Source organism: Caretta caretta, chromosome 1, assembly GCF_965140235.1.
Source record: "Caretta caretta isolate rCarCar2 chromosome 1, rCarCar1.hap1, whole genome shotgun sequence".
In the NCBI taxonomy this organism is placed as follows: Eukaryota; Metazoa; Chordata; order Testudines; family Cheloniidae; genus Caretta; species Caretta caretta.
The window spans coordinates 291,104,143-291,129,056 of NC_134206.1; the positions used below are offsets into that span (position 1 = coordinate 291,104,143).

Below are 24,914 nucleotides of genomic sequence, written 5' to 3' on the forward strand. Positions count from 1 at the left end.
CACACCCACTGGTCCAGATCCCAACCCATGGACCCTATAGACAGCAGCCACCTTCTCCTTCCCTTTAATAGTGGCTGCTGCTGCATTCCCTGGGGTGCTTCCCACTTGATCCCATCACCTTCAGCGGTTGCCTTAGGGTTACAATCCCTGGGTTCTCCCAGTCTGTTCCTTGTTCGAGCTCTTTTTATGTGAGCCTGCTGTGCTCTAATTGGCTGCTTCCTTGCAGCCTTTCTAGGCAGGTCTGAAGGATCCAGCTTCACTGCTCCTTTCCTGGGGTGGAGTGTGGTATGACTGCGAGGCCTCCAGCAGTGGGCCTCAAAGGGCCTGGTACACTCCATTACAAGGAACTATAGCATCAGCATCCACATTTATGTTTGTACAGCGCACAGCCATAGGCTGCCCCTCCCCAAAACTGCAAGCCTCAGGCAGGTGTAGAATTCCCCCCCGCCCCCAATATAGAAGTCAGACTACGCCTATGATACAGCACTTAGCGTAATGGGCGTGTCCTTCAGGTGCTACTGCGATATACATGTTAATTTATGCAGCAGAAAACCATAATTTGGTGAAAAGAGAGACAGAGACTTGCTGGTGCCATGGGCTAGGAAGCTAGACTTTTATCTGTAGTTTGAGATGGGCATTGTATTCCTCACTCCCTGTCCTAAAGTGGCAAGGAGTCTTGTTGGACTTTATCAAATAGCTTCTCCAAGTCACCGGACTGGTGGCTGCATTTCAGGTGCAGATAAAGTGATTCCTATTATTATCATCATGGTATTATATTAAGTTAAGGGGAGTAGGGCCTTCCATTTATATACTGCCCTTTATCCTGATGGATCACAAAGCTTCTATGAAAACATCACTAACAGATCATTTTACATATGCAGCTGCAAGTACAGATAAAAGTTCAGTTCATTCACCCACCTCATCTCACCCTCTCTTTCTTTTAAATGACTCTGCTATGGAAATACCTGTATAGATACCGATGCTACATCTACTGCATAGTTTCCTGAATGCCTACGTTCCTTGCTGTATTAAGGCCCCCCACTGTAAGTGATTTCTCACACACTTTACGTATCTGATCCTATAGTTTAAATATTATATATGAATCTAAAATAAAATCAGATTCTCATATTTGTAAAGAGCTTTGGGAGTCATGAAATTCATAGAAATGTAAGGTCAATGACTCACTTTCCCTGCTACAAAAACAGAGCTACCTCTACACTGAAACCTGGCAGCTGGCTGACAGCTCACAGGAATACCATTTTTGAACAGGGAGTAAAGAATACTACATCTAACTGAAACTAGAGATAAAAGTCTAGCTCACTAACCCAGAGCGCCACCTCGCCCTTCATTATGTAATATCAGTTAATGGCATGACTAGAGAGGCTTAGGAGTTTCCTGAGTGGAAGGCACTATTACAACCGCAGGATAATGGTCATTAGCGACCTCTCATAGACTGCAGTGGGAACAGCAGCACATCCATTAGCCTTATCTGTGGAGATCTGGGTTCAGCTCTAGTAAAAAAAATAAATGTGACAGTCTCGTTACATTCCTTTGTGGATAATTTTTGCTATTACAAAATGATGACACAATTGGCCATAGTTTGATAGCTGACGCACGAGAGGCCAAGGATCAGAACAACAGGAATATTGCAGGTCCTGACTGATGTTTAGTGGCAGAGTTACACAGGGAAGCTTGCACCAAGCCTGCCCATGTTATCAGTCACAACCTCATCTACAACCAAATGGCAAACAGCGCAACCTTGTGATTGGGGATGCAAAGTGACTTCAAGATCATCTCTACCCTCTGTGGGTCCAGCATGTGGGGCCCACCCCTCTGGGTCAAGTTAAAGCAATCTAATGGCCCCTAAGGAGCCAAAACTGTAGCTGGGGATTGACATGAAATGAGGGTGCACCCTGGTCATTCCTCCTTTCCTCCGCTATGCCATCAGCAGGGAAGGGTATTGATGTAAAAGCCTCTACACCAGCTCTAAGCCACTAGAGGATCTTCCTTGCACTGCCTGGGATACACTGGTGTTAGGGTCAGATTATACCAGCAGTACAGTACAAAACAATCAGAGCATGAGAGAGAAGCTGGCCCCGTGTCACATTTTAGTCAGTATTATCAGTCCCTCAGTCCCAGAAGCACCAAATGATCTCAGTTATGAAAGGAGGCAGAAAGGGGAGGGGTTAGAATGGGTTGGTTTAGACTATACTAATGTGGCAAAATGAGTCCTCAGAATGTCACCTGACATTCTAATTGATTGTCACACAGATTGTCCTTAGATGCCCTGCAATACTTGAGAACAATTAACAACTGAATTATTGCACCAATACCACTTAGGTTCCCAGGCATGTAAACATGAAAGCAGGACTGAAAACAACATGAAAGCTCTCCATCTCCACCCCCGCCCCCCCCTAATTTTTGTAAAATTTTTTGTAGAGTTGATTTATCAAACTGAGTTAATCTGTGAACAATGAGGCATTCCAAACCTGTTTCCCTAGAGACGAATCCTTAACAAAATGCAAGTTTTCAGCCAAATTGTTCAGCTGCAGTCTATGCACTCGCATGGTATAACTCTTATAATTTGCAAAGTGTTATCTGCATAGAACTCCCCAAAGTCCTACACTACACACAAAAACATACGGAAGTGGCTGAAGATTTTTGCTAAGGTGAAGGTTGAGCACTCTCCCCTCAATTATATCTGGATCTCTCAAATACTTTCCCAGGGACTGGTGCATGTAGGGAATCAGAGTACACTACACTGCTTAGGCCTCTACTACAGAAAGCTGCTTGTGATAAAAAGTTGGATACATCAAAAAAATACACAAAATGCAGACTGTCATAAGGGGACCCAGATAAAGGAAGCACCTTAGGATTGGCTGAAGTTGAAAGCAGATGAACCCATGGCAAAAACAGATACACTTAGGAAAGAAAACAGGGCAGTGTGTATTCAGAAAGTAATTTTATTGTATATTCATATATGATAAATATATGAAAAGAATTTTCATTGAAAAATTTATATACGATTTCTTAAAAGTATTGAACTGTTCTGAGGAAAGGTTTTAGGTATTAAAAGGTACTGAAGGGTGAAATGATCATTGGATATCTATAATATGTATGTGTACCTTTTAGGTAACATTTAAAAAGTTATCCTGTTCAAACATCCAAGTTGCAATACAGAGAGGATATTATAAAAGACAGCTTTCTATTTCGGCATCATTTGCTTTCAGTATATATAAGCCTCCAGACTGTACAAAGTTTAACCGGATAGAAATGCTCACTTGTTACATTAGACAATGTGCTCAATTCCCAAGATCCATTTGTCATGACCACACGCTGACTGACCTAAATTTGGACTTTTTAATACCAGCCAATGCTGGCATTTTGTAACAGCACTTACCTTGCACTGTGCGGTGGTGCAGAGAGAGAACAATGAATTTCCTATGTTAAACGGTGTAACTCCCACAGATCACATACACCTCACCATATTGATTCAGTTCATTGCATTCCATATCCTGCCAAAATAAATCTACTGTAGGACAGCTGACATTATTGCTCACTGAAGATTTAACAATATATTTCTCTAACATAAGACAGAAATACACTGAAACTTGATAACAAATCCAAGAGCAATCTGAAATTAAACCACATGCATGCACCACATTTTTATAATGTTGCATTTTTTACGTTTGTGTCAGAAAATGTGGTAGGAGAAAACTTACTTCTCTTCAAACAAAGGTAAGGAATAAGAACAGCCCTTCTCTAAGAAATTGTTAAAGAATCACGGGACCCTGAAAAGCTTGACTGCCTTTATACGCTAAGGACTAGCCTGTATAACCTCTACCTACTTCAGTGAGTAATTGTTTACAGGACATCAGTGGGACTACTCCTGAGTAGTGGCTCATTAATGTTAGGATTGAACAATCCAGCTCTAAATATTTAGCACCTTGATTTGTATTCATTTTACTTTAAAGCATTTTATGCTGCCTCCCTACTTTTGTAGTAGTGCTAATGGGGGCAATTCTCACCTTTCTATACGCTTTTACAGAGGCTGTTTTTAAAATAAAGGGCGACTGTGTCTACACTTCAAGCTGGGGGTGTGATTCCCATTGGCATTGAGCTAGCAGGCTAAAAATAGAGCGTAGCCACTACGATGCAAGCCCTGAGTTTGCACCCGGACGAGGCGCTAAGTGCAGACTTGGGCTGGGTACCCCTCCCTTCACTTGTGCTCCCACAGCTACGCTCTCTTTTTAGCAAGGTAGCTCAAAACAGAGCTACTGGGTGTACGGCCCATGCAGCTGGGAGCCACCCCTAGCTCGGAGTGCAGCCACCTTCTACATTTCAGGTGGTATGTTCAGTTTTATTGATATAATAGGCTCAATCCTGCTTCCATTAAAATCAAGGGGAATTTTGCTCCCAGCGGGAATAGGATTGGACCCGATGTCAATCATAACAGGATACTCACAAAGGGAGCACTTGATCTGATTGGTCACTGAGCATTTCAAGGCAAAGTGATATTAGATAATACTGTCTCACTAAAGCTTAGAAAACCTCATTACTCGCAATTATATGCTACTAAATTAAACTCTAAGAGCAGTTGCGGACAACTTCTTGCCAGGGGAAATCAGCAACTCACCAAGTGAAGAGTCTGGCTTTTTGCCAGCTTTTTTCATGCTCATTTGTTACATCCACCTCCCCACCAACACCCCTCACCATAGCTACCTGTTATAAAGACCTGGCCCTTCGAGGCTTTATGGTCCCAGGCCAGTTTAAATTAAAAATGGAGTATTTCAGAAGGGTGTTACTTTTCATTATGCAGTCCCACAGTTCCGCAGAGCCTGCTGATACCTTGTAGTGATTCCTTGCCTTGGGTAGGGCAAACAGCCCACCTATGTCAACCCACATCCACTTCAATTCCCTACAAGTTCTACCGGCTCCTGGCCAAATAATCCCCTTTATATTTTAATTCAAGTCCAGACCTCTAATTGTTGTAGCGGAAGAAGACAGGGCCTCACAAAAAAGCAAAGGCTATTCAGTGAACCTTGAACAAGTGAAGCTCAATAGTTTTGAGCTTGATTTAATACCCCATTCCAACATCCAACAAGGGGAAAATATTTATTATAATGCAATATATATGTCCCTGCAACTACACCCTTTGTATTTTGGCAGTAATTTAGCCAAAGGAAGGGCTTTACATCTCATCCATCACTTTTAGTTGGAAGGGAATTGCCTAAGTCCAAGTTTTTGCAGGGTGTGGTTGATACAGTGAGATGGTTGAATACACATGACCAAAGGCCACATGCCTCACAAATCAGAACCACCACAGATGTGCTGGGATCTCAAGAATTTTATTACACTCAGGAGTTTTCTGTTGTCTGAAGATAACCACAATCCCCTTTTCTTCACAAAAAAAAAAAGGAAAAATATTCAGATCTATAGTAACAAATCTCTAAGGTGCCACTAGTACTCCTTTTCTTAAAGCATGAAGAAGAAACTAATAACTAATGGGGCTAAAGTCTCTTGTTTTAAGCCTTCCCCAAAGCAATCTCCAAAAACAAAACCAGGAGAGTCAATCAACAAATATTTAGATCCTATTATATAGTAAAATACATTGGCAAGCAAGGCCTCAATTTCAACAAAGAAAAAAACCTGATGGTACAGAATGCCTTTATACATTTTAAAATATGGTATAATATAGCAGGCAAGTTAGAAAAAACGTTCTTCATAAGCTGTGAGTTTTCTGAAGACCGCCCTTTATCCTACAGCTCGGTTTTGTCTGTTTGGGCAGGACTGGTGCTACTGCCGCCTTCTCCAGCATTGTTCTTATCTACAGGCTCGAAAGATAATGAGGCAGAGTTTATGCAATATCTTTTGCCAGTTGGACGAGGCCCATCATCAAAGATATGCCCCAGGTGAGCACCACACTGAAATAAAACAACAGAGTATCATTGTATTTCTATACAACTACATGGCACGGCAATGCTATTAATACTAACATCTGAAGGTTAGTCTATAGTGGGACAATGTTTACACAGGAAACTAGATTGAAGAATTTCTTAGGTACCTTTCATTAGCCTAACCCCTAGTCGATGTCTCTGTGGGCTGTACTATGCATACGAGGGAACACAGAATAGTGGAACTGTACATATCCAGAATCATTCAGAAACAATGATAGTTCAGGTATGTTCAGATTTTTTGGCTAAATAATTAAGCCAGGAATAATTTATAAATCGGATTGATGCTTAATTTGTTACTTGCAAGGAATGTGAAAGTATATGTGCTGTCACCCCAGAGAGAAGTATTGTTTTGGATGAGTGGATGTCAGATATGTATAATAGCATGGAAAAAGCCATGCTGCTGACTATAACAGAGGTAACATTCACTTTCCTTTACATAGAGAACATAACCTTTGAAGAAACTGATCCACTGAGCCATTACTGAAGAACTAAGACTGCTGTAGAGGCACATGATGGGGGAGAATTAGGTTAACAAACATCTTGAAACCAACAGCATGCTGTAATTAGCCACTCCGATTCTTTCTTATTTCTCCAGCAGGTCAGGAGGAATAAAAAACAAACCCCTGCACTGTACAAACATTCACCTTGAATAGGGAGTCATGCTGCTTTGCTTGGGCCCCAATGCATCTCCCATTAAAGTGAATGGTTGATTCCAACATGAGTTGAAAAGCCCGTTGCCAATTGTGCCCACATATCTATTCAGGGGACACCATCACAGGGCCTAATAACATCAGCCACACTATCAGAGGCTCGTTCACCTGCACATCCACCAATGTGATATATGCCATCATGTGCCAGCAATGCCCCTCTGCCATTTACATTGGTCAAACTGGACAGTCTCTACGTAAAAGAATAAATGGACACAAATCAGATGTCAAGAATTATAACATTCATAAACCAGTCGGAGAACACTTCAATCTCTGTGGTCACGCGATTACAGACATGAAGGTCGCTATCTTAAAACAAAAAAACTTCAAATCCAGACTCCAGCGAGAAACTGCTGAATTGGAATTCATTTGCAAATTGGATACGATTAATTTAGGCTTAAATAGAGACTGGGAGTGGCTAAGTCATTATGCAAGGTAGCCTGTTTCCTCTTGTTTTTTCCTACCCCCCCCCCCAGATGTTCTGGTTTAACTTGGATTTAAACTTGGAGAGTGGTCAGTTTAGATGAGCTATTACCAGCAGGAGAGTGAGTTTGTGTGTGTATGGGGGTGGGGGGGATGTGAGAAAACCTGGATCTATGCAGGAAATAGCCCGACTTGATTATGTAAAGAGTTGTCACTTTGGATGGGCTAGCACCAGCAGGAGAGTGAATTTGTGTGGGGGGGTGGAGGGTGAGAAAACCTGGATTTGTGCTGGAAATGGCCCACCTGATGATCACTTTAGATAAGCTATTACCAGCAGGACAGTGGGGTGGGAGGAGGTATTGTTTCATGATCTCTGTGTGTATATAAAGTCTGCTGCAGTTTCCACGGTATACATCCGATGAAGTGAGCTGTAGCTCACGAAAGCTCATGCTCAAATAAATTGGTTAGTCTCTAAGGTGCTACAAGTACTCCTTTTCTTTTAGCGGTGTCACAGTTCAGAACATATCCCCTCATGGGCTAGCAGCCTGACAGACAGACAGACAGTCACCCAGCTGGACATCCAGATAACAGAAATTAAGGCAAAGAATTATTCTTTACGCTTAATTCATTTCTAACACAGTATCCAAAGCACATACCAGCAATATTGAGTATTCCTGGCTGTGAATAATTATGCATGTTGGCTAAGTTCCGAACAGCTCAGCATACTGGGGATAATTTTTTGCTCTCTTTGGTCCCTTTTATTGCAGTGTCCTCCTCATGTTATAGTCCTCGATTCACCGAAGCACTTAAGCATGCACTCAGGCCGTCTGTAGGAGCAGGCAGAGATCACTGCTGCAGGTTATACTCTCTTCATGCTTCCAAGAGGTATTTCACAATCGTGATGGCTAGAAAAAACTCCCCGTCCCAAATGAAAACTGAATTTCTGACTAGAGCTGGGCAGGAAACTGCTTTCCTATCCATCCCTTAAATATTTTCCAGATTTGAGGGGGAGGGGGAAGAATTTTCACCTCAAATTGGGACAAAAAGTCAAAATCTCAAACATATTCACAAACATATTTGACAAAAAATGTTTTACTGAAAAATTCCCCACCTGCTCTAATTCTGATCGACACAAGACTGTAGGAGCAGGGGTCGTAGGCATGTGCATAACCTAGTGCTGGATAAAGAGACAGTCCTTACCATGAAGAGTTTAAAGTTTAAGACTCCAATCCTGCAACCAGAGCTGTGTGGGCGGATCCCTGTGAGTGGCAGGCTCCAGCTGTGGTATTGGGAATGGCACCATAAGGGCTAAACTTCCCAGACAGAGAGTTTTGGAAGGGCTCTGTGAAACTCTTGTTGTTATGCACAACCAGTTGGAATCAGCCATAGAAAAAAAGCAGACCTCTTGCAAGCACCTTAAGCATTGAGTGATCACTGAAAACCACACCAGCTTCCTGAGGGCAGCCCATGATAAAGCCCTTCTGCCCTGGCAAGGCAGCGGAAATGGCAGTGGTAGCTCAGTGGAAACACACCATTAGCCAGTGAGACTGCTTCCACCCTGTGGCATCATCAGGAAGTGCTTTCAGTAGCTGCTGTTATGCAAATGAGCGTTGGGAAGGCACAGGAAGGACTTTTAGGGAGGTGGTTAAGGAAGTGGTTAACAGCACTGGTAAGGCTGGGGACAGTATAACTACCTACAGTTATTTTTTTCAGGAGGGGGAAAAACAAAGGAGGTAATGAGGGTTAAATGAAAAAAATAAAAGCATAATATAAACAAAGATGATGCTTTAAAATAATACAACTAATGAGTCTGATGTTATTCATGACTGATCACTTGCTTGTATCCCTCTTTCCTAGCCCTGATCCCTTTTGTCCTTGGAGTGTGTAAGTTTTTTGAAGCAGGGATTGTCCTCATCTTATTGTTTTTTACAGCATGTGGTCTAGCATAATGAGGATCTTATTCCAATTGGGGCCTTTGGACATCAACATAATACAAATCAATCATAATAATTTCGTTTTCCGACGTATTTGTACAAATCAAAAATATGGCAATTAATCTTCTTGACTGAGAAAGTTTTCAAACCTCATGGCTCAATAGCAAAGTCTTTACCAAATTAACATTTACCAAAAGATTATTTATAGATCACTCATTCTCCAATGTAAAGGAACAGAGAAAGAAATTACACAGAGGAGCAGATTTCAGGAAACATTGACATACAAATTTATGGACTACCAAGTCAACCTATCACAACAGAACTTGGCAAAGAATACTAAAGCCTCAACACGGTTAGAGGTGGTTTCATTATATTTTTCTGTGGTAGCAGTCATACCAGGATTGGATTACTGAGAAATCTGTTATATTTTGTGACATTGTCTCTCACTAAAATTTACGTATAGATTCCATGTAAACATGTGCTAGTACTAGTGTGCAATGAAAATAACTCAAATTCAATTGTTTGCACCAGAAAGGAATTGTTTTGGCTGTTATTTGAAAGCATGAAAGACCAACTGTCCCTACACTACATACAACATTTCAACCATCACGGGTGCTGACTATTTTTCTTCGGTGACTGTTAAAGTTGGTAAAGCCTCCCCATGAAAATCATCCTGTGCTGGTTTATATATTGGGCAGAACGTGGCAAGATGATGGAATGCCAAGTGTAACTCTGGCCTTTGGCAGATTGGGAGCAGAGCTGACCACAGCCAACTGACAGCATGGTTGGGTCTCTCTGGGCTCCTGGTTCTCGTTGGTTGCCATGAGCTGAAAAAAGCACTGTGCAATCGGCTGTTAATAATTTATTCAAAGCATATCAACTTGCAACCAATCTTTTTGTGATTAAAGAATTTTATTGGTTTTTACAGGCACAACATAATAGCTAGAGAGACCCTAGGGGGAAGGACCCCCTGCACAGGAAAGGAAAAGGAAGGACACAGAATGTGCAACTAATTTAATATTATTCCCTAAATGTGCCTGCAATTAACATTTACCTGTCACAAGTATGACCTTATATGTATTTCCAGGATGATGTGTTTCTAACAGAACTGTAAACATTGTTTCTCAGATAATCCCAGGGATGCTTTTGTTTTATAGTAAGGTAACACCCCCAGCGTTTGATCTCTAAATTGAAGAACATTTTAAATATTGGCATTTACACAGAAGCAAACAGATGGAGGGACATTTACAGAAAAAGCAACTTTTTTCATCTGCAAGAGATTAATACAGTTTGGAGCATGTGTGTGTGTGTGTTTGGAGGGATTGTTTACCAAGAACTGCACTGCAGTAAAATTGTGGTCTTTTTTGCTGCTGGATACATGATTCACATTCTTAGCATCCACGGGAGGAGAGGAAATGGCTGTGTTATAGGTACACTATATGGGAGGGTTTAGTTGTGCCTTGTGCAAGTTGTTCCCCACCCCCAGGCTATCATCCTGTGTGATCTGCTGCATCTGCTGGGCCAAGTACGTGGGTTCTACTGGTGGGAAGTCACTGATGGGAAGCTGCTGTTGAACTTTGCTGTGGGGTTTAGCCTCATATTTTCCTACATTGTTTAGTAAATTTAGGTTTTGGTGTGTTTTAAATTGGTGTGTGCATTACTAATGCCATTCTGTGAAATCTGCCAGTCCTAGTTTCTCCGAAGCCAGGTAAACGACATTCTCAGACTCCTCCACCCTAACCACATGCTGCTTTGGGCTCCAGTCAGATGAATCCAAAAACTTTGGGTTCTCTGGAAGGGAATCGTCATATTCCAACCCATACGTTGGCCACAGGCTTCATTTGGCTGTACTCACGTCCTGCCAGGTGGCACTGAGTAGGCTGCATTTTCAACGAATGTCAGTAATCACTGAATAAAGGACTCAAATTCTGGTCCCACAGGGACCTTGCTAGTGGCTCACTGAGAGCTGCCTGCCCAGATGACGCTGGCTTGCCTTCTCATTTTCTGCTAAGAGAAACAGAACAGATGAAACGATGATACAAAGCAAGATTTTTTGTAGATCCAGAATAGGGCAATTAGCTCTCTAGGAGGGACACAGGTGAGTTATGCATCATGTGAAAGTATTTTATTTGATCCTGCTTTCAATTTGCAGCCCTGTGTTTGTATTATGAGAGAAGCAGACATTGCTCTCTTTACTATTCATTATTTGATAGATCTCTACTATGTCACCTCTTATTTATTTCTTATCTATACTAAATACAAGTAAGCTCTGATAAGATGAAGATCTCAAAGGAATGCTTCAAAAAGAACAGTTACTATTTTGATATGAACATTAGATACATGGCCAGATATGGATTTCAGATAACCAAGATATTCAGATGCTAGGGGCTGGTAAAACACAACCCTAATAATTTTTAGTATCTCCTCATCTGGAAATTTTTCCATGCCTCTAATTTAATTTAATTGATTTTCCTTGGATTTTTTCTATTTGTACTACATCCTGTTCGAGATAGCATGATCCAACATGAACAGTGCTCTATGTGAGGCCACGCCTGTGATTTATAGAATGGCATTATAATATTTGAAGTATTATTCTTTATACCTTAATACTCTCTAACATCTTGGTTGCTTTTCTAACCACCAAAATCTATTGATCAAATCTTTTCACTGAGCTGTCCACAGTAAAGTCCAGGTCTTTTTCCTGAGTGGTTTCAGTTAATTTAGAACCCATGAATGTGTATGAGTACGGACTTGTCTACATGGCGCCAGCAAAGCTCCCTAGAGGGTTGTGATTTGTACAGTGCTGTAACCTGTTATGCACTAGCTGCCCCTTTAGACCCAGCTGGGGCACTCTCTTTCAGGTACCTGGTTCGCACTGACGTAGTCCTGTTTCAGACCTTTAGAGCAGGGTCTACACAGGGCAGTTGGAGAGCATGTTATTGTGCTTTTCAAATCGCACCCCTCTAGCATGCTTTGCTCTGTCGTGTAGACAAGCCTTGTTAAAATAGTTTCTTCCAAAGCACATGTTAATATTCAACTGAAAAAGTGTGAGGTATCTGCAATTATATTGTGGAACTGTTAAATCATTGTTAAATAGCACCAGTTACCAGCTGGACAGGGTCCTAAGCACAGACTGTGACACAAAGTATTCTCAATACTTCTGTACCTCAGTGAGCAGTACTGCCCTAAACTCAGCCAGGGAAGAATTAGTCCTTGTTCCCTCCACACATTGCCCAGCATGCATGGAAGGGGAGGTTACTTACATGTAACTGGAGGTTCTTCAAGATGTGTGGTCCCTATCTGTATTCCACTGAGGGTTATGAGCAAGCAGCCTGTGCCCGGCACTGGAACTTTTCAAAGCAGAAATGTCCGGCTGTCCGTGCATACGCCCTTGCACTGCCTCATGGTTTTTCCCAAGGCAATGAAGGATGGGGCAGACTGACCGCATCTTTGGCTCCTTCTCTACCACGAATCTACCAGATCCGCAACAGAAGGGAAGGAGGGTGGGATTGGAATACAGTCAGGGACCACACATCTCGAAGAACCTCCAGTTACAGGTAAGTAACCTCCCCTTCTTGTTTGAGTGATAGTCCCTACTGTATTCAACTGAAGGTGAGTAACAAGCTGTACCTAGCTAGGAGAAGGGTGCAAGGAAGATGATGGAACTGTGGAGCAGAGAATCGCTGTGACAAACAAGGTGTCCATTGCAGAATTATACACTAGAGCATAATGAGAAGAAAAGGCATGTACCAAACTCCATGTGGCTGCCTTACATACGTCCACAAGTTGGCACATTTTGGAGTGTGGTGGAATTTGATGCTTGCACTTTCATGGAATGGGCCCATATCCCAACTGGTGGGGATCATCTCGATAACTGATAGCAGAGCATAATGCACCCTCAGACCCACTTCGAGATTCCCTGGGTGGAAATGGCCTGCCCTTTAATTCTCTCTGCTATGACAAAAAATAATCTGGGAGACTTCCAGAATGGCTTCATTCTTTGTAGATAAAAGGCCAGGGCCCTACGTACATCGAGGGAGTGAAGCTGGCATTCCTCAGTTGAGGTGTGGGAAAGAAAGTGGGCAAATGTAGGGTGGGTAAAGGTGAAAGCAAGAAACCACTTCTGGTAGAAATTTGGGATGCAGGTGCAGTGAAACTTTGTCCTTATGGAACACGGTGAGAGGGAGGTTTGCGATCATGGCCCTCAGTTTGCCAATCCTCCTTGCAGCGGTAATAGTAACCAGGAAAGCGACCTTCATGGAAAGAAGAGAAAGGGAGCAGAAGGCAAGAGGTTTGAAGGGAGTGTTCATTAATGATGTAAGCACTAGACTGAGGTCCCATTGCGGAGTGATAGGCTGAATGGGTAGGTATTTATTTACCAGGCTCTTCCAGAATTGGGCAGTCAAAGGAGGGGTAAAAATGGAATGCTTCTCAACGGGAAGGTGGAAAGCATTAAAAGCCACTGCATGCACCCTGATGGAGTTGAGAGCAAGTCCTGAGGCCTTCAGATAGAGGAAATAGTCTAAGAGCATTGGGATGTCCACAGCTTTGGGGGCAAGACCTTGTTCTTGGGCCCAGGAAGCAAAACGCATTCATTTGGCTTGGTAGGATCATCTTGTGGAGTCCTTACTGCTACTGGAAAGGACATTCTCTACTGCCAACGCACACTCCCATGCTAGTGCAGGCATCCATCCAAAAAGCAAGCTGTCAGCATCTGTGGACAGGGGTGCCGGAGTCTGTCATTGTGTTGTGTGAGCAGTTCCAGAAACATCAGGAGCAGGAATGGAGGATGCTTCGACATGCAGAGAAAAAGAGGAAACCAGAACTAGTGATTGCCAGAACGGAGCAATCAGGATGACAATAACCATCTCCCACTGGAGTCTGTGAAGGATGCACAGCAAGAGTAATAGGGGAGGGAAGGAGTAGCTGATCCAGTCCAACCAGTTGATGACCAGGGCATTGCCCTGTGAATGGGCACCAAGTCCTCCCCTTGAGCAGTACTGAATGCACTGGGTGTTGGCATGAGATGTGAAGAGGTCCCTGATCAGAGTTCCCCAGTGACCAAAAATGTCCACAATTACTGTGTCATTCAACTCCCATTTATGGTCAGCGGCAAAGTTCCTGCTGAGAGCATCGGCAATCACATTCCAGGTTCCTGACAGGCAGGCTACCAACAAATGGATACAATGTGCAATGCAACATTTCCAGAGGCATACTGCTTGTGCACAGAGCGTTGGGGACTTTGTGCCTCCTTGCTTGTTTATGTAGTCAACTGTAGTGGTGTTGTCCAACATGACAAGAACACAAAGAGAATGGATAGCTGGTAAAAACTCATGGCATGCCTTGCGTACCGCCTGAAGTTCCAGGATGGTGATAGGTATCCTGACTTCCTGAGAGGTCCAAGTGCCTTGTGTCACATAATCTCCCCTGTGGGCACCTCAGCCGTTGAGCGATGCATCTGTTATGATTGTCTCACACGGCGAGGACAGAAGGAAGGGCATTCCGGAGCAAACTTGGAACAGTTCCTGAGGCCAAGGGACATTTCTGAGTCTCCCCAGAGGCAGTGGCCTGCAGTCTATGGATGGACCCGGGGCTGGTAAGGGGAGTTGTCTCAGGACCCACGAATCACGAGATGCCAGCGGGGCATGTTGCGCTGGAACCAGGACCAGCAGATTTGATGAGCGATGCAACTTCTTGTCGCTCTTGTGGGCTTTTGAAGGCAGCGTTCCTCTGTGGCTGGAACTCGTGGATGGTGTGGTGTCTTTCTTGGATCTAGAGGAAGACTTACTGCCATACTTATGTGCATGCTTCCGAGACTCATGGCTAGGCCCCAGCATGGGTTCCATAGCACTGGTACTGGCAGAGCTGGACTGAGGCTCCAAGGTAGGAGGCGCACTCTTGGATTGTTCAGGCCGATATATGGGGGGGTCCCTGCCAGGATCCGACTGAGGCCCCCTGGCAACCTCCATGAGCTGCTTCTTACAACGGAGGGCTTGGCCATCCCATGTATGGGCAGGGAAGTTAGAGGCAGATACTTCACCTGGATGCGGCACAGGCTTCCCCCAGGCAGTACAGACAGCATTGGTGCTCATTGCTGAGTGAAAACGAGCAAGGGCAGGAAGCAAAGATTTTGAATCCTGGCATCATTGGCACAATCCAGTACCCCAGACATGGGCTTTAAAATACAAATTGTCAATATCACATTTCAAAATATGCAAACTAAATATCCTTAAATCAAACTCTTAAGTTCTCATGCACACTTTTATTTTTTCCATTTTGGCTATCTGTGAATTTCAATTATTGATGGAAATATGTTTTCATTGCTTTGTGTGTACATAAGGAAATTAACTTTTACCAACATTTACTGATACAAATAAAATCCTTCCAAGCCTATTTATAGTTATCATTTAGTTCCACAAAGCAATTCAGTAAAGTGATGATTAGAAGCTCATAAGGTTCCTCAGTCTATTATGAAATAAAAAAGACACAGCCCGAGTTCCTCTAATATTGAGCAATATCTTTTTATGCAGTAAATTTTCCAGCAAGTTGTTAAAATTCTTTAGCAATCAGAGATCATAGCAGAGGTTTTGAGATTCCTAAAATGTGTACAGCATAGCTACCAAAAATGTGTTAAATGGCTTTCTTGCAGCATGTTACCTAGATAAGAATAATACAATTTCATAGAATCATAGACTATCAGGGTTGGAAGGGACCTCAGGAGGTCATCTAGTCCAACCCCCTGCTCAAAGCAGGACCAATCCCCAATTTTTGCCCTAGATCCCTAAATGGCCCCCTCAAGGATTGAACTCACAACCCTGGGTTTAGCAGGCCAATGCTCAAACCACTGAGCTATCCCTCCCCCCCTATAAAAAAAACCAACACTGATGGCCCCACCTCTCCATGGGGCTCCGCTCTGCCAGCTGCTCTGCATCCCACAAACTGCTCTGCTCCACCAGCCGCTCCGCTCACCGTGCTGCCAACGGCTCTACCATATAGCTTCAGGCTCCCCCGCTACCTAACACAACACTCAGTGATTTCAGCTCTTTTGTGATTTCAGCTTGTAGTAGGGGAGCCACAGTGCTGGTGTACCATTAGCGCAAAGTGAATTCAGCTCAGCAGCCTGTAACTAGACTCCTAATGGAATCAAAATTAGCTCTGATATTCCACAGTGGAGAGAGGAGGAAGTGCAATTAGCATGTAAGGCCCTCACCAGGGGGCCCATGCCACCAGGTATTAATACCTGTTCCCAGCCTCTCTCCATTTATATCAGTAGATATTTCCCTTCAGACTGATTCAGGCACTGGCAATTTGGGCCTCATCCTGCACACACTGAAGTTCACTGAGATTTTGCCATTGACTTTAGTGGGAGCAGAAATGGCCCCAGAAGACTACATCATCATTTCAGAGAGCCTCTTTCTTAACATGCTCTAAGCATTCCTGTATGAGCACAGAATAATCAGGATATATTTCAGCAATGCTGAAATCGGTTATCCCAGCCTTGGTCCTGTCTGGAAACACAAAGGCAGATTTATATAGCATGAATGAAGCTGTTGCACCCTCACCAAAAGGAGGTTGAGGATTTAGAACTGGATGGTTGAGAGTTGCTGGGTGTTTTTGTAACATGTCAAGTCAGCAGTTCCCCTCCCTTCTATATAATGATTATGCCATTCACTTCACAGAAAGCTGGGCATCATAATGGATGAAAGCAAGCAGAACAAGACAGATAATGAAAGTTCGGAGCATCTGGCATTATTATTGAGTTCATTATTATGGCAGATGGGATTACCTGATGTGGCCATTAAGATTGACCTGGGAATGGGTCTTGGATTTCAGTTAGTGCTGCTCTTCAGTAATGCACAGTGATGGTATCAGCACACAAATAGTCGCTACAATGCTTCCAACCTCTGTCAAAACCATTTGTACATGGAGGTAGAGAAGCGGAGCTCAAGGATGAGCATTGACGGGATTCCTTTCAACAAGACAATTTCTGTATACTTGGCACCACTGATTCAAGCCAATGATGTATGCTCTGTTAAACAGTGTTTAAGCATACTCTTATTAGCACTTTGTACTTTGCTTGGACCATTTGTCTGTCATACTTGCAATCCACCACGCAATTTTAAGATTATTAGTATTTAATGAACTAAAAGCTTTGTAAATCACAGGGAAAGGGTAGGGTGCTGTAACAATATTTGCAGCCTTTACTATCAGAATGGTCTCAGTGCTATATACTGACCTGACTGCAGCCTGTTTCAATCCTGTGCATCCCATAAGAGAAGTCATCGGTGAACGTAATTGCATCAGGACTGATCACATCATAGAATGAAGGCCAACCTGGAAAAAAGGAACAAGAGAAATCAAGAGCTTCAGTATCTTTGTGTGAGATTGCGTTACCAACAATTGAGGGGACCACTGTCAAAAGCACCTACGTGACTTAGGAGCCTAAGTACCATTTTCAGAAACACCCGTTACCTTGCATGTACAATTATAATACATTATTACTCATGTACAATTATAATACATTATTCACATTTAGACCCTCTCAGAGAACAAGCTGCCAGCACTGCCCTTCTTCTGCACCTGCAGAGCTCCCTGGCATGCACCTCCACAGACAGCAACTGCGGCAGTCTAGCCCAGGTAAAGAGATGGGTGCTCTGGTAACCCGGACACAGATTCAAACCATGCAAGCCTTTAAAGATCAATAAAAAAATACTTTGAGTTCCACTCAGCTGCCCAGAGGCAACCACACTAGCTCATGGGATGCGCATGTTATGTGCTTCAAGTGGAAAGCCCCACTTACTAAAGGGCTCCTGAATTCTGGAATAGCTCAGCTTCTGCATGGTCTCAGGTGCAGCCCCAAGTAGAGAGCATTAAGGGGTCTAATCTCAGGGCAACAAAGGCATGGATAAGCATAAGGCCTACATCCAAAACAAAAGACCTCACTTCACTTTGCCATGCCCAGATGGAAACACGTGATCTTCAGCACAGCTGCTATCTGAGCCTTCTGTAGCAGCCTCAGGTACAATTAAGAGCACTGTATTGTGACCCCTATTTATAAGTCATGGCTGCACATCATCATCTGAAGAATGACCCTTCATTCTTTAACTATTCGCTCCCTAGTCTCCCCCTACTCACCAACACAGGGACTGGGGAACCCAAGCCCCTGCAACTACAGTGTCCCAGCAGATTCCCCTCACACAGCCTGATTAGTTCACCTAAATAGCAATCGAAGGGCTGTGTTGCTTATAGCTGGGCTTCCACATAAGAATCTGCCTGAGAGACTTGAAAGGTCACCTAAAAACCCATACACACCTGATCACCACCAGATACCTGCCCCTCTCATGCAATCCCCTAAGGTCACTCACCCATACATTATACACATACACACACCAGTCTCTCTGTGTGTATATATGCTCGCACATACCAAAGTTCTTTCTCCTAATATCTGTTAAACATTTGTTATTAATGGTTTTATAAAATGCCTTGCAGTAAGTCATTAAAGAATGTAGCTGCAGCTACAAATCACTTTGCACAGCTGAATACAGGATGTACAGAATTTCCCACAAGATTTTTAGTAAAGGGAGGTGTGGAAGCTATCAAATGGTCTCAATATGTGCAGGGAAAGCATGTCAATGCGGAACAATACTGCACATCTTTAGTCACATTTTACTGTGTAAGGTGTAGATGAAAACTTTTGAGGAAGAAACCATGTAAGAGCGAAACAGCCCCTCCCCGAGATGGTTCATTTCTCACCCTTTTGGAAAAACTTGGATAAATACAGTAACATCTTAATTAGAGTTCCAAGTAGGAGCCCACCAGGACCTGCAATGAAGTCCATGGGGTCTACCCACACAAAGCTCATTGGGGTATCAGGGGCTAAAAGTGTTATCCAAGTGTGACCAATGAAAAAATGGACAAAGCTGAAGATCAAATACTCTGAACAAGGCAAACATCCTGCGAGAGAGAAACCCACCTGGAATCCCTCTAGTAATGTCAATCTTTAAAAAGAATGGTTACAAAGTAACAAATGTCTTTATAAATTATTCCACACTGTAAACCGTCCCTGCCAAACAATGCACATAGCTTCACAAACAAAACAAGAAGCAGCCTATTACAAAATTCTGCAGAATGGGAACCTGTCAAAAATTGTTATCTTCCAGTTGGTGGATCCTCTCCAACAATGCAAATTATCTCCTGAGAAGGAACTCCACCTAATGATGAGTGAGGTCTTAAGCAGACCTGGCTGAATAATTTTCAACAGAACCTTTTCTGTCAAAACCAAAATGTTTTGCAAAGCAGAATTCTTGTTTTCTGGCCAGCCCTAAGTCTTAAGGAAGAGAAGCCCCAAAGAAGAGAGCATTTTCCTCATAATGTGAAAGTATTTGAAGGAGGAACTCTTCACTGTTGTAGAAATCCTCAAAGGTAACCCTCCCTCCCCCTACGCACAACAATAAGGAGAAAGCTTCAAAGGCTGCTCTGCAGAGATTGAAGCAATCTGTGTCTTGCTGAGAAAATTATCTTGTGCAAAGGGGTTGGGGGGATATGTTTATGTCAGTTTTGACATTAAAGGAAGATCATCCATCCTCCTCTCTCCAGACTTTTCCTTTTGGTCTTCCCATCTAGCACAAAAAATTATTTGTTTTGGATGCATGCCATGCACTTTTAAAAAGTGAAGTCAGCTGAAAACCTGTACAAACAGAGTTGAACTCCCTTAAAGCAGCCTTTGTACCCAACTGGAGTGACTAGAATTTAGTTTATTAATTTCCAGTGTACACATTGTTTTTTCAGAATGTCACTTGTTCTATAGATTCTGCCAGTGAGGCATCTGCTCCCGCAAAGTAGTGACTACAACATAGTTCGAAAATCCAAGCAGTGGTTCCTCAGATTTTCAACCACTTAATGCTAAATTGTTGCATTTCCACCTCAATGATATCTCCTCCACCTCGTCGCCTCTTTGGGTCTCTTATAGTATTACTATGATGAACTAATAACATTAAGAAGGTTGGTAGTATAACTGTGTGAAACCTGCAGGGTACAGTTCATGAAGGGCACCATCATTTGGTTGGCCTGGAGATGGAACCAAACTAACCGCTGCATGTTTGATGGAAAGTTTGAATTCACTGGTCAAACTTACAAGGCATACCAGTACCCTTCCCCCTCACCTCTCTCACTCCCTCTTGCAGGAAACGTAGCATATAGGAATAGAAGGCAAAAAGAAAAGGAGTACTTGTGGCACCTTAGAGACCAACAAATTTATTTGAGCATAAAATTTCATGAGCTACAGCTCACTTCATTGGATGCATTCAGTGGAATTCCAGTGGATGAACTTTCATGAGCTACAGCTCACTTCAACTGGATGAATTCAGTGGAATTTATGCTCAAATAAATTTGTTATTCCACTGAATGCATCCGATGAAGTGAGCTGTAGCTCACGAAAGTTTATGCTCAAATAAATTTGTTAGTCTCTAAGGTGCCACAAGTACTCCTTTTCTTTTTGCGAATACAGACTAACACAGCTGCTACTCTGAAACCAGGAATAGAAGGGTATCCTTTGGATAGCTTGTGAGCCTTCTAGTAGTGCTCATTGTGTACTATGTTTCAAAAGCAGCCAGAAACCAGTCAGAGCTGGATTATGTATCTAGCTAGACCTGGCATGTTTGTGTATATTTAGTAAACACACTTATCTGGCACCCAGTTGTACCCATGTGGCTTCTTCTTATTGTCTGTATTGTGTAACTAGCAAAACAATAGGGGCTTTCTTGTTTCTCCTCCTTTCCCAGCAACCTCCAGAAGATCTCTTCTTGCTTTAGGGTACATCTACACTATAATTTAAGGTGTAACTGTAGCTCAAGTAAGCTACGTGTGCTAATTTTAATCTAGCTAGCACAGGTAACAATAGGAGTCAAGATGTGGCAGCATGGGCTTCATTGCAAGCTAGCTGCCACAGTAATGTCTGTCTGGGATGCTGGTTGCTGGGTATGTACTCGGGTTTCAAGCCCATGCTGAAGCCTCTGCTGCCACAGAATCATAGAATATCAGGGTTGGAAGGGACCTCAGGAGGTCATCTAGTCCAACCCCCTGCTCAAAGCAGGACCAATCCCCAACTAAAACTTCTAAGGAAGGAGATTCCACCACCCCCCTAGTGAAAAAGTTTTTCCTAATATCCAACCTAAACCTCCCCCACTGCAACTTGAGACCTTTACTCCTTGTTCTGTCATCTGCTACCACTGAGAACAGCCTAGATCTTCATTACCATTGTTACTCACACTCACTAGAATAAAGCTAGGATGGGTACACCTACTCTTCCTTTGCTGCATGGCCATACCCTTAGGACTTGTCTTCACTACCGGGATAAGTCGACCTAAGTTACGCTACTCCAGCTATGTGAATAAAGTAGCTGGTCGATGGAGCTTAGGTCGACTTACCCTGGTGTCTTCACTGTGCTGCATTGACGGGACACACTCTCTGGTCAATTTCCCTTACTCCTCTCTGAGAGCTGGAGTACCTGGGTCGACTGGAGAGCGCTCTGCCGTCCATTTAGCGGGTCTTCACTAGACCCACTAAATTGACCCCTGCTGCATCGATTGCAGCAGTGTGGATCTCCCAGTAGTGAAAATCAGCCCTTGGATGTTATAATCTCCCATCACTGCTCCCTCCTCCTGGGACCGAAGCCCTGCCACCCAGGGTCATCCCTAGCTATTCTGGGGCCCTACACAGCCCCTCTGTGGGGGTGGGGCCCCAGGCCTCAGTAGGGGTGGGGCTGGCTTGGGGGACAGGGGAGAACCACCCCCAGCACTCACCAGCTGCGTGGCTGGGGCTGGACCGCTGCACTGCCTGCCGCCGGTGAGTGCTGGCCAGGCCCTGCTTCAGTCCTCAGGTGCGGGAAGAGGTGGGGCTGGGGTAGGGGTGGGAAAATGTGGGGCTGGGGGGGGAGCAGGGGCAGGGGCCATGGGGAAGAGGTGGGCCAGGGGCTGGAGCAGCACGCAGCTGCACGAGGCACCAGGAAATTTGGTGCCCTACGCAGCTGTGTACTTTGCATATGGGTAAGGACGGCCCTGCCTGCCACCTCCTCCTCCCTCCCAAAGTCTGTAAGTGGTGCAGAGTGGCTGCAGTACCATGGGTTTCAGGTGGCTGCAAGCTATAGACTCATGCTTCATTCAGTTTTTCAAAGGGCATTTCGGGGCTGGATGCTTCCAAAAGGGAAATAGTAACGGGGGAGAAAAAGCTCTCCCATTTCTGCTCTCTGCTGGTTCTACTGAGTTGGGGCTGAGAGGAACTGTAATCCTTTGCATTGTAAAGACTGTGCCCGGGAAGAAACACCTCATTAATGTTCACGCGTGATTTCTTTAGAAGAGTAGCACACTAAAATTGGACGTTTATCAGCTCCAGCTCAGCAGATCTAGCTGGTCGCAATAGCAGGAGTGTTTTCCCTTGAAAAACAGTAAGCTTGGTGGGTAGAGCAGGACAGCAGCTGGGGGGAAGGGAAGAAGGGTAATTGCAGGAGACAAGCTGGGAACAGGGAGTTTGGGATTTCCCAACTAAGTGAACAACTTAACCAAAGTTTGCAAATTTTTGTGAATACATTGATCCCTGAACTCAAGATGCAGTTTGAGAGGGACTGATGCAAATGTTACACACAGCCTTGTTTGTTAGGTTTCAGAGGAACAGCCGTGTTAGTCTGTATTCGCAAAAAGAAAAGGAGGACTTGTGGCACCTTAGAGACTAACCCATTTATTTGAGCATAAGTATGCGTCCGATGAAGTGAGCTGTAGCTCACGAAAGCTCATGCTCAAATAAATGGGTTAGTCTCTAAGGTGCCACAAGTCCTCCTTTTCCTTGTTTGTTAGTAATTTGTATTGCATTATAGACATTTAAAATGGGTCTAATTCTTATCTTTACTAAGGTCATTTTACACCACTCTGACAGTGGAAAGGGGCTTTAAAACAGGAATATATTATATATATGCACTCACTTTAAGGCCCTGGGGCCTTTGTGTAAATGAGAATCAGGCCCATTTATCCTTGGTTCTGTGGGTTTCTGATATATTACATGCCAGATTTAATTGTTTCGATATAGTGAACATCCATTCTGAGCCAAAAGTGCAAACATACAAAACAATGAAACGTTATTCTATCCATTACCTCACTAAAAAAGGTGTATAAACCATACATTAGAGACAGGTCATTTGCACTTGGCCCTGAATAACAAAAAGACTCTTAAACCAGTAGGTTTCACATATTTAATCAGTCATTTGCTACACTTCTCTCCACCTCCTCCACCTGGGATTTCTCCCAAATATTTTGTAAAGCTGCATGGCTTTTGCCCTAAAATTGGGATCATTTGTTTTTACTGAGGACCCTTAATTTTCTGAAGAGAAGATGGAGGCTCATACTCCTTCATCAGGGAATGCTTTCTTCAGAACAGAGAACACCTGATGACTGCCCTGGGCAGCCAGGTTAAGAGCAGGAAGGAACAGAAATGTTTCTGCTCATACAGTATGTCTGATGTTGTTAGTGCAACCCACAAAATCTACTCATAGTCTCGTGTGTGTGTGTGACAGAGAAATCAAAACTTGTTGCAGCGGATGGCATATGATCTCTATCACATTAAGGTTAAAAGACAGAAGGAAGCTTATTCTCCATGAAGATGAAAATTCTAGAAAATCCTTAACATATGCACTCCCAGGGCATATTTTCATAAGGTGATCCTGACGTCTGGGCATAGTCCTATACAGTACACAACATATTTCCTACTTAAACCATCAAATTACAGCATAAATGTAACACATGATAAATATTTTCAAAACAGTCTACCCCCTGGATTTTGTTATTTATCTTTCAAGGAAAGTCTCAATCCTGCTTCCAATTTTGTGAGTTGGGGCACATTTTGTAGCATTTAGACATCTAACTGCCTGCGTCCACGAATTAGGAAGTTAGAGGTTTAACTGCTAAAATGTGAGCTTGTAATTATTTGCAGAAGCAAAACTGCAGGCTGCTTTAGAAAAGCAGGCCCAGTTAGCGTGGTTTCTTTGTTTTTGGTGGGTTTTTTTTTTGGTCCAGAATATTCCTTTTGATAATTTCCTGAACAGCACAATTGCAATCACAAACCATTTCATGTTTTTGCATTAGTGCCCCATTCAGATACCTGTGAATTGGAGACCTCCTCTCTGTCTTCCATAGCAGTGATTTTTACAGTTATGTTTTCCATTTTAGAATCCAGAGACAGTAAAGGGTAGGCTGCACTTCATCATTTTTTTGCTAAATTATTCCAAGCATTTCCTTCAGAAAGCTGTTTGCAGGTGGAAAGGTAGAGAGTGATGGCATATGCTAGGGCTGCAAAATGGCACCAGCTGGTGGGAGGCAGAGCAGGAGGAAAAAGGGCCTTGACCTGAAAAATGCCTGGTTTCTCTGATGGGTTTTGGAACTCTTAAGCTTTTTAAACACAATTTTTGTTATTGTAAACCACAGTATTTAATGTGGAGTCTCATAGTTTGTCTTATTCCACTGAGAAACTACATCTTTGTAAAAACATGAAGCATACAAGGTTTAAATACAGTAATAAATCTTCCACTTTAAAACAGTTGTAGGTCTTTAAGTTACTTCACTCTCTCTCCCCATACACATTTATACTAAGACCTGACAGAGTCTGACAGAGATCCATATACCAGCCTCTAACTTCACACACACAACCTAGATGTAAAAACGGTACAACAGCTGTAATTTTGTTATATATAATGCCTTTGCAAATAAAAGATGTGATTTGGTTAATTTGGTGAGCTTTACACGTTTATTTTCACAGCATTTTCTAGATGATGACTATGCAGTGAACAGTTACAGGAAATAAAATATTTCTTATACTATATCTTGATTACACTTCAGTAAAAAAGTTGTACC

General features: G+C 43.1%; 1 protein-coding gene across 8 annotated transcripts in view; it reads right to left on the bottom strand.

Moving 5' to 3' along the window:
- Nucleotides 1-2,945: 2,945 nt before the first annotated feature.
- Nucleotides 2,946-24,914, bottom strand: part of MSRB3 (methionine sulfoxide reductase B3) — a 148,785-nt gene continuing 126,816 nt past the window's right edge. For 5 of the 8 annotated variants that reach the window (XM_075124376.1, XM_075124378.1, XM_048835896.2 and 2 more), the window contains 2 exons: nt 17,258-17,355; nt 2,946-5,924 (listed from right to left, as the gene is read on the bottom strand). In XM_075124376.1, the coding sequence (XP_074980477.1) occupies nt 5,760-5,924; nt 17,258-17,355 (263 nt within the window). In that variant the 3' untranslated portion in view covers nt 2,946-5,759. Of the gene's footprint in view, nt 5,925-7,427; nt 7,915-10,876; nt 11,029-17,257; nt 17,356-24,914 lie in introns of those variants that run through there. The other 3 variants (XR_012666474.1, XR_012666473.1, XM_075124377.1) reach the window with 3 other exon arrangements.